Genomic DNA, 17463 nt, shown 5'->3' with positions numbered 1-17463 from the left:
CCCATTGCTATTATCAAATGATAAGCTATGCCCTGCTGCTATGGAGGGATCTGTTTAAATTAGACCCACAATAATCTCTGTGTTCCTTAACAGTGGGAACAGAAGTGGGTCATTCCATTTCTTCCCTCCTGCTGTGGAACACAGTGTATGAAATGGGAAATCCAACCATATTTGGAATTAGGATACTTCTCTATCTTTGCTGGGGATACACTACGAGGTGTCGAGGTCAATCTTTGTATGCTTGGGTCAAACAAGATTTAGATGTGTGCTGCAAAACTTTGATTCATTGCAAGTACTATTCTATTTCCAAAAAGTGTACAGAAGTATCATTAAGAGGGAAATAAAACCTTTTTTATGGTTAGATTTGCTCCGTTGGTAACCTTTGGAAGTTAAGCTACATTTCCCATGCTTGCCTTTTTTTGTCTTCTATAATGAAGACTATGTGAAAAAATGAGTAGGGAGCTATTTGTTTTTCTTTCTCTGCCACAAGAGACAGAGAAAACGAGCTTCCCACAACTCTTAGCTTCATAAATGCTGACATGAATCTTAATGTTTTAGTATTTAACTTTTCGTTTGTTTTAAAGTATTGCAAATTCTTCTTAATCATATTGTTTTAACTTTTTGTAAACAGCTTTGAGGGTGGGTGGGTGTTTTTTTAACCATCAAACGATAAATTTTATGAAGCATATAAATAAATATGCTGTTGTGTGCAGGAGAGGAAGTATTATATAACTAATGAATTGTTATTTTATAAAGGAGCTTTTTCTGCAACAGTAAAATTTAGCTTCGCAGCAGGGCTGGCTGACGAAAGGAAAAATAGGTAAGTGCATCTTGCTTGCATCATGTCCACAAACTGGTTTAATTTTTCAAAGATCTCACCCTCGTCATGATCATACTGAAGAGGATTTTATGTGTGCCTTTGAACAGTTGCGGAGCAGCTACCTTCCTGTTTCTGCAACAGTGCTGAACCTCCTCTTTTCATAAGAGGCTTACCTATGGCATTGTTTAAATTCATTATCTCTTACCTTCAGACAGTAATAGCAGCTGTAGAACTGAGTGCCCTCAAACCCCTAGTTATTCTCCCTCAAATCAGAGCTCCTACCTCAACGTCAGGGGAAAGAAGACAAGAACATCAGTATTATTTATGTATTTATTTATTTGCTTGCTCTTTAAAAACCCACTTTATTTCTAAAAAGGTTGAAGATTTTCATCTGGAACCCAAACACAATAAAAGTTTACACATAATGAGAAGTTTCAGAGTCAATTAAAAAAAAGTAACAGCAGAGGAAAGTAAGATGTTCGTGCTCACTATCGTTTATCCGATGAGCCAATGCAAAGTGCTAAGCATGGAGACATTTATAGAGATGAAAAAGCAAACAAAACAAAAATGAAAACAAATAACCCCGCCTTTTTAACTAAGGCTGCAAATTACATTTTAATTATTTTGGTAGATTTCCACACACACATATATATGGAGTGATCTGACTTAGCATGCCAGATAAGACATTGCTGTAATAAAAAAAAATGAAGAAAAATGAACACTGTACTTTCAACCAGCTATTATTAAAAAAGATGTGACTGGAAACTATTTGGAAAAACAGCAAATTAACCATTTCATGGAAGCACCTGCTGGAAAGAGAAAAACAAATGAATTCCTTGCACTTCCTTAACAGAACTGCAACCTTGCACAAATAATGAACTGTTTATTAAAAAATAAAGCCGGAAACTTTTCTCTATTAAATACAAGGCAAATGCGAAGATACATTTTGGTCATGGTGCGATAAATGTTGCTTTTGAACTTACAGCATACCTCTGTATTTTCCTAATTTTTTTTTATGCAGTCACTATTTGAGCCAATTTTGAATGCAACGATAACGCGATACGTTTGGTCATTAGTTCTCAGTGTTCACTTTTATTATGAAGAGCACTTTCGTCGTCAGAACGAACAATCTCTCGTTTGTTGCCTGGAACCCCAAAACGGGGTCATGGGTTTCAAGAGTCGCTACCAACTGCTTTGCAACTTGCCCCACTTGTCTTCCTTCCTTCCTGTTGTAGAGAACAGTAGACAGAGGAGTCGGTTGCCGATAGATGAACACGCGTCGCAGGCACTCGCAAAGGGAAGAATAGGAGTGATTTGGGGCACATGCCATAAACTTCTTGTCTTGCTTTGATGCTTGCACATAACCTGAAGCACACACAGACAATAAAAAGAAGATAGGGCTACAGTGGTACCTTGGGTTACATACACTTCAGGTTACATACGCTCCAGATTACATACGCTTCAGGTTACAGACTCCGCTAACCCAGAAATAGTACCTCGGATTAAGAACTTTGCTTCAGGATGAGAACAGAAATCATGCTCTGGCGGCACGGCAGCAGCAGGAGGCCCCATTAGCTAAAGTGGTGCTTCAGGTTAAGAACAGTTTCAGGTTAAGAACGGACCTCCGGAATGAATTAAGTACTTAACCCGAGGTACCACTGTATTTTAGATATGCTACATCCTCTCTCAAATAGAGGTCAACCACAGAGTTTTCTTTTCTTTTAAAGAAAGAAGATGCAAAAATATATATTGGCAAGTATTTCTTTCGGATGCAAGCATCTTCTATGCCCTGTATCCTCAGGAATAGACTACTGGATTGCCCTCCATTTGGGTGTGGCTCCTTTGAAACTGTTCAGAATTGCAGCTGGGGCAAATGTGTTTTCCTGATATGGGAGGCCTGACTCCCATCATCCCTGACCATTGGGCGTGCCAGTTAGGGTTGATGGGAGCTTGCGCTGCTGCTGCTGCTGCTGCTGCTGTTGACATCCGTCTGCCTTGAGAGACAGTGGAGTGTGTGAGACAGGCCTGGACTTCTTTTGGGACCACCCAACCTCTGTACTAAACGCCATAGCTGAAACTTTCAAAACACAGGGTGGAATTCAGTCTTGCTCCATTACAAATGCTCTGTCTGGATAAATGTTTTAGCTTGCCAGATGGAACTACCCCCCCCCCCTTCTTCCCATGCGCTGATCTGAGGGTTCTTTTGACCCTGCCTCAGCCAATCTGGGGGGCAACGGGGGGATGAGAATATGTCATTGTCCCTGAGCAAGGGACTCCTAAGGTGAATCCCTCCCACAGACTGTGGTATAACACAGCACATTGCTGTTCAACGCAAAGCAAACAAATCCCAAAGTTAGAGCCAACCTCTTTTGGAACAGAAAGGGACACTTTAAAATACAGTCAGTCATATGTGTAGAAATGGGAAATATACCGGTCTCTGAAAAATTCAGTATATGAAGTGGCCCAAAGATGTGGAAATTCACCACAAAGTGTTATTCATTAAAAATTATGGGATGATTAAAGCCAAAATACTTTAGAATTCCCTGTTATTTTCCACACTGAAGAATAAAAACATGGGACTGCCAGCTAAAAAAACCCAAACCCTAAAGTGTTGTTGTATTTTTTACATCAACACAATCCTGAATTGGAATCTTCCAAAGGATGTAAGATGGGCAATACTACAGCACTCCTTTTGCCAGTAGTGTGCTCAGTGAAATCCACTCAAGTTAGTGAATGCCTGGAATTTTTTTATGGATTTCCCCCCACTCTGGAGCAATTAACTTGGAATTGATCCTCAAATTTGTTCTGGGAGTTGTCCCGAACTAAGTTCTCCTGAGAGCAGGCCCACAGAAATTAATGGCCATGACTAACGTAGACCCATTGGGTCTACCTACAACTTAACTGCACACAATCCTGAAATATGTTTTTTATCTGTGGACATAGAATCTATTTGTGTTCTCCAGATGGCACTGTAGAACCCTTCATCCATAAAACTAATTTCTATTTAATTCTGAAGAAACTTGGCTTGCTGATGAGATAGTAATTAAGATTTTAGAGATCTCCATTCTCAATTAGTTGGCTATGATGAGGAGGCAGTAATTAAGATTATACTGATTTTTCCCCCATTGTCAGTTGGTTGCTTATTCCCTTTTAAGTCATTACGGAAGTCAGCTTAGCGTTTAGCTACTTTCCAAGATGCTGCGATTTATCAACCGAGTTTTGAAAGACAGAGAGCTCTGTTATGGATGAGATCAGAGACACTGCATGGCAGTGTTGGAAGAGTTATGGACCACAGCTTTATAAGGAAGAGAAATGCTATTTCAAAAAGCCTCCCTCCCATACCTAAGGCATTGAAGGTTGAAATGTGCTCCCATTTGTCCTGCTGATCTGGGCGTGGCTGCCAGAGAAGAGCATCGACATCATGGCGTAAGCAGAAGCATGGCATTTCCTTGGGATCCACCACCGTTGAGAAGAGGTACTGGTTGCTTCCAAGATTCACCTGCAGACAAAAAAAGGGGGGGGGGATCCTTTTAGTACAAATGTAAAGCTTATCTGCTTGATTATATGCAGCATTAACAGCTTCACAGCAGCTGGGGGAGGGGAGGGCGAAAGAAAATTGATAGAGCAGATATCCATGCACTGTGGAGGACCAGGATAGCTTTAGTCAGTTTTGGTTCCCCCCTTTCAGGTGTGCATACAGGAGCCAGGCCCTGTGACCAATAGGACTTTGCAGGACTGGGGCCTTCCTAGGTTTGTTCTGAAGGGGGCAAGGCATGGCCTCATAGGTGAGGCCGATTGGTAACTCACAGCACCTGATGGCAAGAGCTGGGAAGGGATATAAGGTCAGCATTTCTCTTTGGCTCTTTGCCACAGCAACACGCTTCCTGCCTTGCTGCGTTTGGCTTCTTGCTTCCTGATCCTTGAACCTCGGCTTCTTGACTCCCTGCTTCTTGATCCTCAGACCCTTGACTCCTTGATCCCCTGACTTCATGACTCCTTGCTTCCTGACCCTCAGACCCTTGGCTCCTGGCTCTATGACCCTCTGCTTCCTGACTTCTGGCTTCTGGACCCCTGTTCCTGCTCCCACCCCACCATCTTGCCCCCAGTCCTGAAGTCCCCAGCCGGGACTTCGATCGCCTGTGAACCGGACCGTGACATCCCCTTGCCCTGACATAGATATGAAAGGCGGTTTACTTATACCAAGGAATGTTTTAGTGCAACATTAGATCCATTCAAAACCACTTCCACATGGTTCAAAGATTACCTTAAATTCTATTCCTAACAGCCAGGGGGGCATGTTGGCTTAGAAGCTGGAACACTGAAGTTCAGATCTCCACTCGGCCATGAAACTTGCTGGTTGACTATGAGCGAATGGCTATTTCACAGTACTGTATAATCTACCTCCCTGTGCCATCATGAGGTCAAAATGCCTTGGACTCTTAAATAGGCAACAAATAGACCATACAGCACAGCTGAATAAATTTATCATTTTAGTCTGAATATAATCTTCACTTTTTAAATTTGTTCAGATTCTTAAGTTTCAGACAGACTGAACCCATTTAAACTATGAGATTACTGGGCACGTTCAGGACGGGGAAGTAAAACAAGTATCAATGTAGAACTTAAGGCTATTGCTAGACATTACTGTTTAAGTATCTAAGTATCTAAGCAATGACTTGCACCTCTCTGCTTCCTGTTTCTCCCCCTTAATCGTAATATTTATGTAGTGTTTGTTACTCAACAATAAAAATAAAGAAACAGAAATTCAAAAATTCCTTTAGAAACACTGCCAGCGACATCTACTTTTCTCAAAACCCACTGGTGAATTACCAGGGCTTGCTATATACATTGAACAACAGCTACAATTATAACGGTAAATGAAACCACCAACCTACAAGTGCCACGTCTTCCAAAAGAGAATGTGGGGGGAAGAAATGGCTGCTTGCTCACAAGCAGTCCAACCAGCAACCAGTCAGGATGGGCAGCAGCTAAGCAAGGGTGGGGGTGATGGCTTATAAGTCTCAGAAGGAGCCAGGGAGGAAGAGAGAAGCCAGAGGAAGGCAAAGGCTACATCTGGAAGGAGGATGTTGCAGTGGGTGCCGGGAGATAAGAGGGCTTATTTATTCCCCCATGACAAGCAGGTTTCTCTGATCTGCCAAGAGAGGACAGCCTGTGCCTGAAACCAGCAAGGACGACTGTCTAGATCTCTGAGTGGTCTGGGACCATGACAGCCCCATTTTGTAAAGATAATGTTTAAGCCAATTTAAGCACCTACTTCTCAGGCGTCTAATGGCATGAAAATAAACTGCTCTGCTTTGCACGCCGAGAAGGATCGAAGCAGATCCGTTAGATGCAAAGGCTACGTCGCCAGCAGCTGTTTTTTCAGAAAAAGAACAATCTGGGTGTTTCAGCCAAGACGACAACTTGTAACCAAAGGCAGGGCTAGCCGACATCTGAAGTCCAGAGAACTGGGCGCTTAAGCACCTGTCTGCTCTTGGGCTAGTTTGTTAAATTCAGTATCTACTTCAGGGTTGTTGCTTTTCCCTTTTAAAATATTTTCTTAGTTTAAGAACAGAGGAAGCTGTCTTAGACCATGTCAGATCCAGCTTAGTAATGTATGCACTGGCTGGCAACAGCATTCCGTGGTTTCATGCAGAAATCTTTCTGCACATGGCAGCATCTCTGCCACATGCCCATCTGTTTTCTCCTCTAAAGCAGGCTCTCTGGACGTTATTGGTTGCAAAGAGGCAAAACTGTGAGGCCACCGATATCAGGACTTGCCCGTTTTACACATTTACATTTGTATTCCCAATCTCAGCACCACCAGTCGCTGGATGACACCCCACCCCACCCCACCCCCGCGCGGATGAACAGCAGAGAGTGAGAAAGGTAATGTTTTCAGAGAAATGATTTTCTAGGTCAGGGAATCAGTATTTCTACTACGATTCTGAGAGTCCCTTTGACTATACATCATGCACTGTCCGCAGTAATAACGTTGCTGGCAGATTCTAATATCATATGCTGACTCCCTTAAATAAATAATGCCTGAATCCACATTACTTCTAATCCAACTCTGCGTTAGGAACACCAGAAAGGAAGGCCGTAGAGAAACGTAAGCTTCTCTATAGACTAATTCAAAACAGATTACTGTTATTAATATTATTTCCCTCTCCCCCCGCCCTTTTCTCCTTCTACCCAGTATCTTTGAATGTACACACTCCCCACACGAGTTAAGATCAAAAAGATGTCTCTCTTACTGGGATTCTCATGGTTCATTATAGTTCCTAATGAAATAAGGCAAACCTAGTGCATACATTACTTTAGTAATAACAATAATAATAATAATAATATTAATTTATTTATACCCTGCCCATCTGGCTGGGTTTTCCCAGCCACTCTGGGAACAAGAGCAACAAAATATTAAAATGCAATAGTCCGTCAAACATTAAAAGCTTCCCTAAACAGGGCTGCTTTCAGATGTCTTCTAAAAGTCTGGTAATTGTTTTTCTCTTTGACATCTGGTGGGAGGGCGTTCCACAGGGCGGGTGCCACTACCGAGAAGGCCCTCTGCTTGGTTCCCTGTAACTTGGCTTCCCTGATTCTATTGTGTGTACGTGGGAACCTTAAGCTACCCAACTGGAGCCCATATGAAGGGGTCATGAAGTGCAATCCAGAGAGGTGGTTGGCTAAAATATGCTACTTACTAATAAACATTAAATTAACCCAGTATAGATGGGAGGCGGGACACAAAGATGCTTCTCTGCTAGACAGCCTTAAGGATTGACATGTTTCTTGTGCATGCATTCAATTTGTTTTGAGATTTGTTTACTACCATATGGTTCCCTGAACCTTCTGGGAACCTCACAAGAAAAAAGAAGAAGAAAAAGCCCAACACAGTATCTAAAGAGAGATGAAAAGCCCCTGATCAGAAAAGCATAAAACAGCATACTAGCAGCACATGACAGAGCCTCCAAAATCAATTCCACTTACTCTCCCCGGCACCTACTGGAACAGAAAGCTTTTTGCTACTTAAAGATAAAACCAGAGGCAACCTGCCAAGCTTCTTTTGAGAAAATTCCATAATGAGGCTGCCTCTGAAACATGCACCTACCCACTCACCCTGGTGCTCACAAGAGGGTTAGAGAACGGCTAGCTTTCTCGGGCAGCCGCAGGTTGGCCCCAAGGATTATTCTTTGTCATTCAAAATGGACACTGGGAGGGTCTGGGCATGCGCAAGTTAACGCCAACTGCATGCAGTGAAGAAGTCTGAGTGAACAGCTATTTGTGCAAAGGCTTCTTCCTGGCAAGCAGTCTACATGGATGTCCAAGTCAGGGCAGGCAACACGGTGCTACTCCTGGTAACTGTGTGATGCCCCCTTCACACAACTCACTCCCTGCAGTATCAGTTTTAGGCTTAAGGGGTAACAAGAGAGGAAACTGCACGAGATTAGCAATATTTTCTCACTGGTGGGTAACTTCTTGTTTCTAAAATGGAAGAACTTTTGTCAGGAATTAGGCAACCATAGAATCTTGCAGTTGTTGACTTCCGAGACCTGGACATTTGGAGGGGTATCTACAATGAAATACAGTGGTACCTCGGTTTACAAAATTAAGCTGTTCCGGAAGTCCATTCTTAAACCAAGGCATGCTTTCCCTAATGAGGCCTCCCGCCGCCGGTGCCCTTCCACCATTCGGCTTCCGTTCGTAGACTGAGGTAAAGTTCACAAACTGGAACACTACTTCTGGTTTTGTGGAGTTCATATACCAAATAGTTTGTAAACAGAGCTGTTCTTAAACTGAGGTACCACTGTACCTACACTGGCTCCCAGTACATTTCCAAGCACAATTCAAAGTGTTGGTGCTGAGCTTTAAAGCCCTAAACGGCCTCGGCCCAGTATACCTGAAGGAGCGTCTCCACCCCCATTGTTGAGCCTGGACACTGAGGTCCAGCTCCGAAGGCCTTCTGGTGGTTCCCTCACTGCGAGAAGTGAAGTTACAGGGAACCAGGCAGCGGGCCTTCTTGGTGGTGACGCCCGCCCTGTGGAATGCCCTTCCACTGTGTCAAGGAAATAAACAACTATCTGACTTTTAGAAGACATCTGAAGGCAGCTCTGTTTAGGAAAGTTTTTAATGTTTGATGTTTTATAGCTTTATTATCATCAACATCATCATCATCATCATCATTATTAGTAGTAGTAGTATTCCGCTGGGAGCTGCCCAGAGTGGCTGGGGAAACCCAACAGGATGGGCGGGGTATAAATAAATTATTGTTGTTGTTGTTGTTGTTGTTATTATTATTATGACACTGAAATTTGTTCTGTACTGTAAGCGAACAACTGTGACCCTCCAGTTGTTGGTGGATTACAAGACACACCATTATTGACCACCTCTCCTCACCTTATCGTGCAACAGATTGAAAGCCAGGTCCTTCTCCACAACCATGACTGCCCAAGCAATTTTTGCACAAGTAACAGCACCATACTACTGAGCGTAGTCAATGACTGCCTTGGTTCATGTGTTCAATGTACATTATGGAGGTAGGAACTTGGACCCAAATGGGCAAGAGATTGCAGAATATTGTGGAGTGGGAAGAGAATCTGCATCAAGGGATAGTAGAAAAAGAGATCCCTCTCCCTCATCAACAGACAGGAGAGAAGAGTTGCTTGCTTTGAAATTTATCAGCCAAAAATTAGCTAAAGGCACCTAGTTTACCCAGTAATTTTAAAATACAGAAAACCCCCGCAAGGCAGAGAGGACAAGCTTACTGATATTCTAAACTAGTCTGCAAAAAAATAATTACAGTTTGCAAGATGGCAATTATTTTTGAGGCACAAAAAGAAAATAGAAGCAGTCAATACCAACCCATTGATTACTAGGAGAAGCAGAAAAGAACATAAAGAGACACTAATGGCAGCTATTTCCCTTCATCTCTGACAAAAGAGATGTATCGGTTGTGGATTTTTTTTTTTTGGCCAGACAAGATGAATTCACATTACAGTAGTCCTGTGCCTCAAAAAAAACACTGGTTACATTACCTTACATGCAAAGATTAAACACACCCAAACAAGATAATGCTATTTGGCATGTTGATTAGATTCAGCCACGCTTATATTCTAGAGGCAAAAATAATGTGCATCTCTGTTTTTATATAGAAAGAATACATTTAATTGTTAATTAACATCAATAGTAGCTGGCAACAGCTAACTGCACTTTTCTGTCTGTGCAGGAACCCTGCACCAAGAATCCCTGTCTGAATCACATTAGAAGTTTCCAAATTCACTGATACTCTCGAGAGCAGTTAATTTCAAAGTAAAATGCAGACTGCTTTGAGCAGTGGCTGCCTCTGTGCAACTATGCATAATGCCCGACATTCAGGGCTGTTCTTGGATTCAAGCAGCATTCAAAGCATGGGCAGCTAATGCAGACGATCCGAGCTTGGATAAGCCTTGGGGTGGCAAATCTTCATGCAGCACGTCTATCTGCTAAAGTTGTCTATTTGTATAGCTGCTTCCAAAGGTCAACTTTTATCGGGCAGAATGAGCTGCGTGGACACCTAGAAAAATTGAGGCAAGGGGCGACTGCAATGAAGAGCTGGGGCCCGCAACAAGACCGGGCTGCTGATGCTTAAAATGGAAAAACAAAACAAAAACACACAAGTGAGGCGGGGAGATGGTACAGAGGAACTTTGAAATGAAGCCCACCAAGATAAGCTGCATTGTCAAGCTTCTGGCAGTTTGTGATTGATGAGCTATCAGCTGCTTGGTTTGGCTTCTCAGGTGCTTGAGAATGCCCTTGGTTTTGCAGGCCCAGGCAGACAGCAGACACAGGGTCTAATTGACCCTTTCCTGGGCTTCCATAGATGACTGGCAAGTTGCAATATGTGAAAGCTTATTTTAAAGCAATGCTCTAGAGCAGCGGTGACCAACTCCCAAGAGACTGCAATCTACTCGCAGAGTTAAAAACTGGCAGTGATCTACTCCCTTTTTTGGGGTTGAGGTCAAAGTTTTTGAGGGTTTTTTTTAGGAAGGAGGAAGGCCCATTTTGGGGGTCGGGTCAAAGTTGTTGAGTTTTTCAGGGAGGAAGTAAAATGTTGAGCTTTTTTTAGGGGAGCCACAATTGTTCAGCTTCTTTGGGGGGAGCCACTGATCTACCAGTGATCTACCGCAGATGTCCAGTGATCTACCAGTAGATCATGATCTACCTGTTGAATATGCCTGCTCTATAGAGGGAGGCAAAAGGAGCTGCGTGGCACCTGATCTCAGACAACCAATCTCTATGTGGATGTTGTTCCAAATACTATATACGCCCTCCAAGTGGCAAATGGACACACAGAAACAAAAGCAAATGAAATTGAAAGAAAAAAAGCACACCACCCCAATCATAGAAGCAAGAAAAAGTAAAAGAACCATGTTGTGGGGTTGAGCTTTGGGGGTGGGGGGAAACGACGACACAAAAACATACAAGGGCTAGAAAAATTCAAGAAGCACATTTCTAGCACCTATTGGCCACAATGACTACAAAAAGAAGCAGCATGATTTAGCAGAGCATTACTTCCAGTTGCTAGATGATACAGACAAACAGGAAGTTATATTCATTGTATGCTGCTCATCAGTGTCTGGCTGGCCAACAGAGTGCTGGATTAAATCATCTCTGGTCTGATCTAGCAAGACAAACATTGTGCTTATTTCTCATATGCAATTATCACTTCAGTGAAAGAAGTTTAAGTTCTGCCATGTCTTTGGGTAGAAGATAGATCAGCTTGAAGAATGCAAATTGTTCAGGCTAACACTGCAGTGCATGCTTTTCTATTCCTAGGGATTATTTCTGGAAGGAAAATGTGCATTTTTGAAACCATACCAGACCCTGATTAGCTTTGCAAATGTGCTAGCAGTTTTCTAGTTTTGTTCCTACTCTCCCCACAGAAAATGGCATAATTACATACCAGTGTCTTGCCCATCTAGTTTCAGTAGTAACCAACTGTATGCATCCTGCTCAAAAGGAGCAAATGTGACAAACAGGCATTAAGTACAAAACCATTTGCGTTGAACTGTCTTCCTTGGTTGCCAACTGGTAATTATTTGATACAACTGCATAAAGGGGAGTTTGCCTTTCTCATGAACATGTATTCACTGCTTGTTATCTATGCTAGCACTCCTCTTTTGCTGTCACAGTGAAGTGATTTCTACGAGTTTTTTTGTTTTTTAAATAATGAATGGCAGCAACCTTTTGGCTTAGATGCAAACAAGATGAGCTGTTATCTTCACATGCAACTATTTAATAAAGGAGGAGAGAAAGTGCACTGAAAAATCAAAATTAGAAGAACGATATTACAATGGACTATTATACAAAGAACTGTGGACATCAAATCTACTTTATTTATCAAATCTACTTTATTTAGAAAACTTCGAACCTAATAGTGCACAAAAGACTGATTAATTTCCTGAAAGCGGTACATCTCTAAAGTACTGGGGTGTAAAGGTGCACTACTTGCCCTGGACAAAAGGAGTCAAGAAAGAGAAGGAAAAGAAAATCCTCTTCAAGAGCAGCTAAAGTGAATGAAAGACAGATAACTTGACGGGTTGAGCTCATATCTTGAGACTGGCGGTAAGCAGATAAATAATACTAATAAAGGGAAGATGCATGGCTCCATTGGCCAAGGCATAAAGTAGCAAATCCCAGAAAAGTAACAGCCCATAAAAATAAAGAATTGCCTTACTATCTCTGAGAATTTTCAATCTTGGAGGAAGCAGGGGGGGCATATGCCATATTTTGGCATGATGTAGGCGATAGTAAGTTTGCCAATGAGATCAAAAATATGACTTTGTCTCTCCTTAAGTTAGTGTTTGAAGTGATAACAGAAGAACTGATACATGATATATACGTATTTTTTTTTAAAAAAACAGATTTGTATACCTAGCATCTGGAAATGGGATCTCGTCATCGGCGACTTCAAATGCTAAATCACTGCTAAAACTCAAAGATCAGCTAATAGCCATTCTGAATGCTTCCTACAAAGACTTGATGCAAAAGCTGTTTTAAGAAGTCCAGTGTGGAAAACTGTGCCATAAATTCAACCAATGTAATAAACATAAAGGGTTGGATGGAAGGTTAAGCTAATTCCCCTATCATCCATCTCCATTAGGATGCCCCAAATGCTCCACCAAATCAGGCTGAATGGCGCAGCCTATAGCGAGAAGGGACAAGTAAAACAGGTTATGCCAGCCCCCAATTCTACAGCTGCTTTGACTTCTTCTATACATTTTTCACTCTGCTCACTCACCCAGGTTTCAGTAATATAGACCAGATCAGCAAACTCATCCACAATCAGGATCATGGATGAGGGAGATCTTATTCAGAGCTGACCTGACATTCAACAGCAGCAGCTGCAGGCCCCACGGCTGGCTGATAGGACAACTACAATTCCCCAGGTGGTGGGGTTAGCACATGGCACAGCCATTAAGTGCCTGTGTCATATGCCCTTTACCTGGCCTTCCCTACCTGCCCCTATCCCAGGCTTCCTCAATCTCAGCCCTCCAGATGTTTTGAGACTAAAATTCCCAGCATCCCTGACCACTGGCCCTGCTAGCTAGGGATCATGGGAGTTGTAGGCCAAAAGCATCTGGAGGGCCGAGGTTGAGGAAGCCTGCCCTACCCTAAACCACGGCAAATGACCCCCCTGCTCTCTCCAGCTCCTCCCCTCCCAGGCACATCTCGCCCCCGATCATCATCATCATCATCACCACCACCACACACACACACACACATCCATTATAAACAGTTAAAACAATTGTAGCAGAGAAGCTGCCAGATGCATCAATATGACTTGCGCAGCAGTCAAGCTAGGAATAAGCTTTTTCGCCCTTCTCTCCCCTTTGCAGAGGGATGAAAGGCTTGGCCTCTCTCTCTCTCTCTCCCATTCACCTCCCTGCCACAAACAGCACCAACCACTTTCAGGCCCCTGAGACCATAAACCTACACGGAATGTGCAGTATATAAACTATGCAAATAAATAAATTTTCAGAATGGTAAGTTTTTCAAACCTTGTACACAGAAATAAGGAGAAACTTACCAATATGCTTTACAACGGAACAAAACATAGCAGCTAAGAGAGGACAATGCCACAAGCAGTGTCTTTATATTCAAGGACAATCTGCCTTTTAGTATCCCTTACACAACTTGCATGTACATTACGTTATTCTACAGCACAGACCAAACTACGTGTTGAGCCTGTTCGAAGATCATCTTTCCTGATGAGCGGAGTCCAGGCCTGGCAGGTAGGTGGTGGAGGACTAATAATATCAGACAATGCAATCCAGTTCTCTGCCGGTAGGCAAGCAATTAAGAAATGCTTATTATCAAGATTATTATCTTATGCTTACCACATGGGTGACATTGAAGGTGTTACCATCAAATCTGCACAGACTTGTGCTGTCTTCGAGGAAAATGTCGCATTCTTCCAGCTCCTGGGCATTGCACGGAGGGTTCTCTTTGTTAGGGTCTGGATTCTAAATGAAAAAATAATATTATTTAGATTTTTAGGCATTCCAAGGGCATACTGAAAAATGGGTGAGTGGAGAAAATAGCCACACAGTAAAACTAATATGATAAATAGCCACTAATGCAATACAATATGTACTGTATCAAATATTTCAAAGGTAGTTCAAACAAGCTAGGGCCATGCCACGACCCCAGGAGGAACCCAGGGGGGCTCGACTTGATCTGCATCAACGGGGCTCCCCCTGCTGGTGGTTTACCCTTCCAGACTTCCTGCAAGGCGGGCAGGAGTCAGATATACAGTGGTACCTCGGGCTAAGTACCGTATTTTTTGCTCTATAAGACTCACTTTTTCCTTCCTAAAAAGTAAGGGGAAATGTGTGTGCGTGTTATGGAGCGAATGCAGGCTGTGCAGCTATCCCAGAAGCCAGAACAGCAAGAGGGATTGCTGCTTTCACTGCACAGCGATCCCTCTTGTTGTTCTGGCTTCTAAGATTCATAATTTTTTTTTTCTTGTTTTCCTCCTCCAAAAACTAGGTGCATCTTGTGGTCTGGTGCGTCTTATAGGGCGAAAAATACGGCACTTAATTCGTTCCGGAGGTCCGTTCTTAACCTGAAACTGTTCTTAACCTGAAGCACCACTTTAGCTAATGGGGCCTCCTGCTGCTGCCATGCCGCCAGAGCACGATTTCTGTTCTCATCCTGAAGCAAAGATCTTAACCCGAGGTACTATTTTTGGGTTAGCGGAGTCTGTAACCTCAAGCGTCTGTAATCTGAAGTGTATGTAACCCGAGGTGCCACTGTAGTCTGTTGATGCCAGTGCCTAAGCCAATACCACACACATTTTGTAACCAATAAAGTTGTGGCCTAAATTTTGCCCATTAACATTAACCTAAATTCTGTGTCCTTGTGTCTTTATTCTTCTGGGGTGGCTTGGGGGGTCTTGAAGCGCAAATACCCACGAATGCAATACAATATGTACTGTATAAAATATTTCAAACATAGTTCAAACAAGGTCTTCTTGAACTTTTGGAATAGCGCGTACCGCAGCTGAAACAGCAATTAATTCTTCACATAACATGCTAGCTGTACATATTTGAATGTGCCTTTAGCACAAGAAATGTAACAGCTATGCTGCCTGGATAGCTCAGTTGGTTAGAGCTGTTAGGAGTTCAGCCTACACTCAAGTAGGACCCTGGAAGAGACACATGCCCGACTGGCATGTTCTCTCCCTCCTGATCGATCATTTGGGAGCTTCATCAGCTTTCTTCAGCCCGAACATCACAGCGACTGATGCCAACTGACACCGGCACACTTATATATCCGCAGAGTTTGCGCATCATGCGCGTAACAGACGTCAGCAACTCAGCATATTGGCTAATCTACTTTATTTACATATAAACACACACGGAGTACTGCAACATGGCTCCCTCTCTCTCTAGCATCAGACAGCAAAGAGAAAAAGAACAAAGGACAATAGTCCCACTTCACGGAACACAGTAACACAAACATCCTGTCTCCGTCACTTCCCACTTTGTGGAGTCAAAACATATACCGTCATGTGAAAGACAACAATCCTATGACTGCAATTATAGATTAGGAATTCTAACAAAAGCATGGTGCTAAGAATGCCAAGGTTGCAGGTTCAATTCCCATAAGGGACAGCTGCATATTCCTACATTACAGGGGGTTGGACTAGATGATCCTCATGGTCCCTTCGAACTCTACAATTCTATGATTCTATCACAAGTTTCAAGGACACTATTTTCACTATGGAGGCACTGAACACAAATTACCCAGTGCTCCCAGTGAATCTTTGAAATCACAACTGCTCAGAGTGGGAGGCTTCTATGACTTCTAGGGCGTACAACGGAAAAACCACACGCACAGGCCCTACGCAAGGACAAGTAAGACAATAAAGCAATTTGTGAACCGGGAACAAATATTGCATTGTGTAAATGAGCAATACTGCCACAGGCAGAGGTCAAATCAACTGTAAAATGAATGAGGAATATAACAAATCGGCTTGAGAATTTTAAGTTGGGTTGGCGTTTATATGCTCCAGCAATGCATTCACTTTGGAAGCTGACAAAAATGGGTAACAAGAAAAGCCGACATTTTAGCTTGTTCATGAACAGGCAAGATGAATAAAAATTAGTTCCCTGGAGTTGTTTGCAATTTGCCAGTTGCCATGCTACCCTTGACTGAATATTCAAGGGTCATGTAAACAAGCCAGGAATCTTCATCTTTAAGCACAGGAATGCCAGAAGGAAAACTATCCAGGTTCCATATGGACACCATATATTCTTTGTTCCTGAACTCAATTTGAGTGCAATTTTGATTTTTGAATTTTGTTTTTTTGCTAAATAGCATTGGAGAGCTTCTTGGGCGTATAAAGCAGGATGTAGGTTATGCTTAAAATTCTACAAGGCAGGCTTAAGCAGTATGTGGACCGAGTCCCAGAAGTGCAAGCTGGATTTCGAAGGGGCAGAGGAACCAGAGACCAAATTGCAAACATGCGCTGGATTATGGAGAAAGCTAGAGAGTTCCAGAAAGACATCTATTTCTGCTTCATTGACTATGCAAAAGCCTTTGACTGTGTCGACCACAGCAAACTATGGCAAGTTCTCAAAGAAATGGGAGTGCCTGATCACCTCATCTGTCTCCTGAGAAATCTCTATGTGGGACAAGAAGCTACAGTTAGAACTGGCTATGGAACAACTGATTGGTTCAAAATTGGGAAAGGAGTACGGCAAGGCTGTATATTGTCTCCCTGCTTATTTAACTTATATGCAGAATTCATCATGCGAAAGGCTGGGCTGGATGAATCCTAAGCCGGAATTAAGATCGCCGGAAGAAATATCAACAACCTCAGATATGCAGATGACACAACCTTGATGGCAGAAAGTGAGGAGGAATTAAAGAACCTTTTAATGAGGGTGAAAGAGGAGAGTGCAAAATACGGTCTGAAGCTCAACATCAAAAAACCGAAGATCATGGCCACTGGTCCCATCACCTCCTGGCAAATAGAAGGGGGAGAAATGGAGGCAGTGAGAGATTTTACTTTCTTGGGCTCCATGATCGCTGCAGATGGTGACAGCAGTCACGAAATTAAAAGACGCCTGCTCCTTGGGAGAAAGGCGATGGCA

The 17463-nt window shown here is 42.8% G+C and overlaps 1 protein-coding gene across 1 annotated transcript in view; it reads right to left on the bottom strand.

The window, feature by feature from the left end:
- Positions 1–1138: 1138 nt before the first annotated feature.
- The window catches only part of NUDCD1 (NudC domain containing 1), a 49502-nt gene continuing 33177 nt past the window's right edge, over positions 1139–17463 (bottom strand). Inside the window, exons 8-10 of the mRNA XM_081012659.1 lie at positions 14200–14325; positions 4163–4319; positions 1139–2185 (exon numbers count right to left, since the gene is read on the bottom strand). Coding sequence (XP_080868785.1) covers positions 1893–2185; positions 4163–4319; positions 14200–14325 — 576 coding nt within the window. The 3' untranslated portion in view covers positions 1139–1892. The remainder of the gene's footprint in view (positions 2186–4162; positions 4320–14199; positions 14326–17463) is intronic.

This window comes from Podarcis pityusensis (genome assembly GCF_964106645.2).
Source record: "Podarcis pityusensis genome assembly, chromosome: 7".
Taxonomy (NCBI): Eukaryota; Metazoa; Chordata; class Lepidosauria; order Squamata; family Lacertidae; genus Podarcis; species Podarcis pityusensis.
Note: the sequence above shows the minus strand (reverse complement) of the source record. Positions and strands in the feature narration are given on the sequence as shown.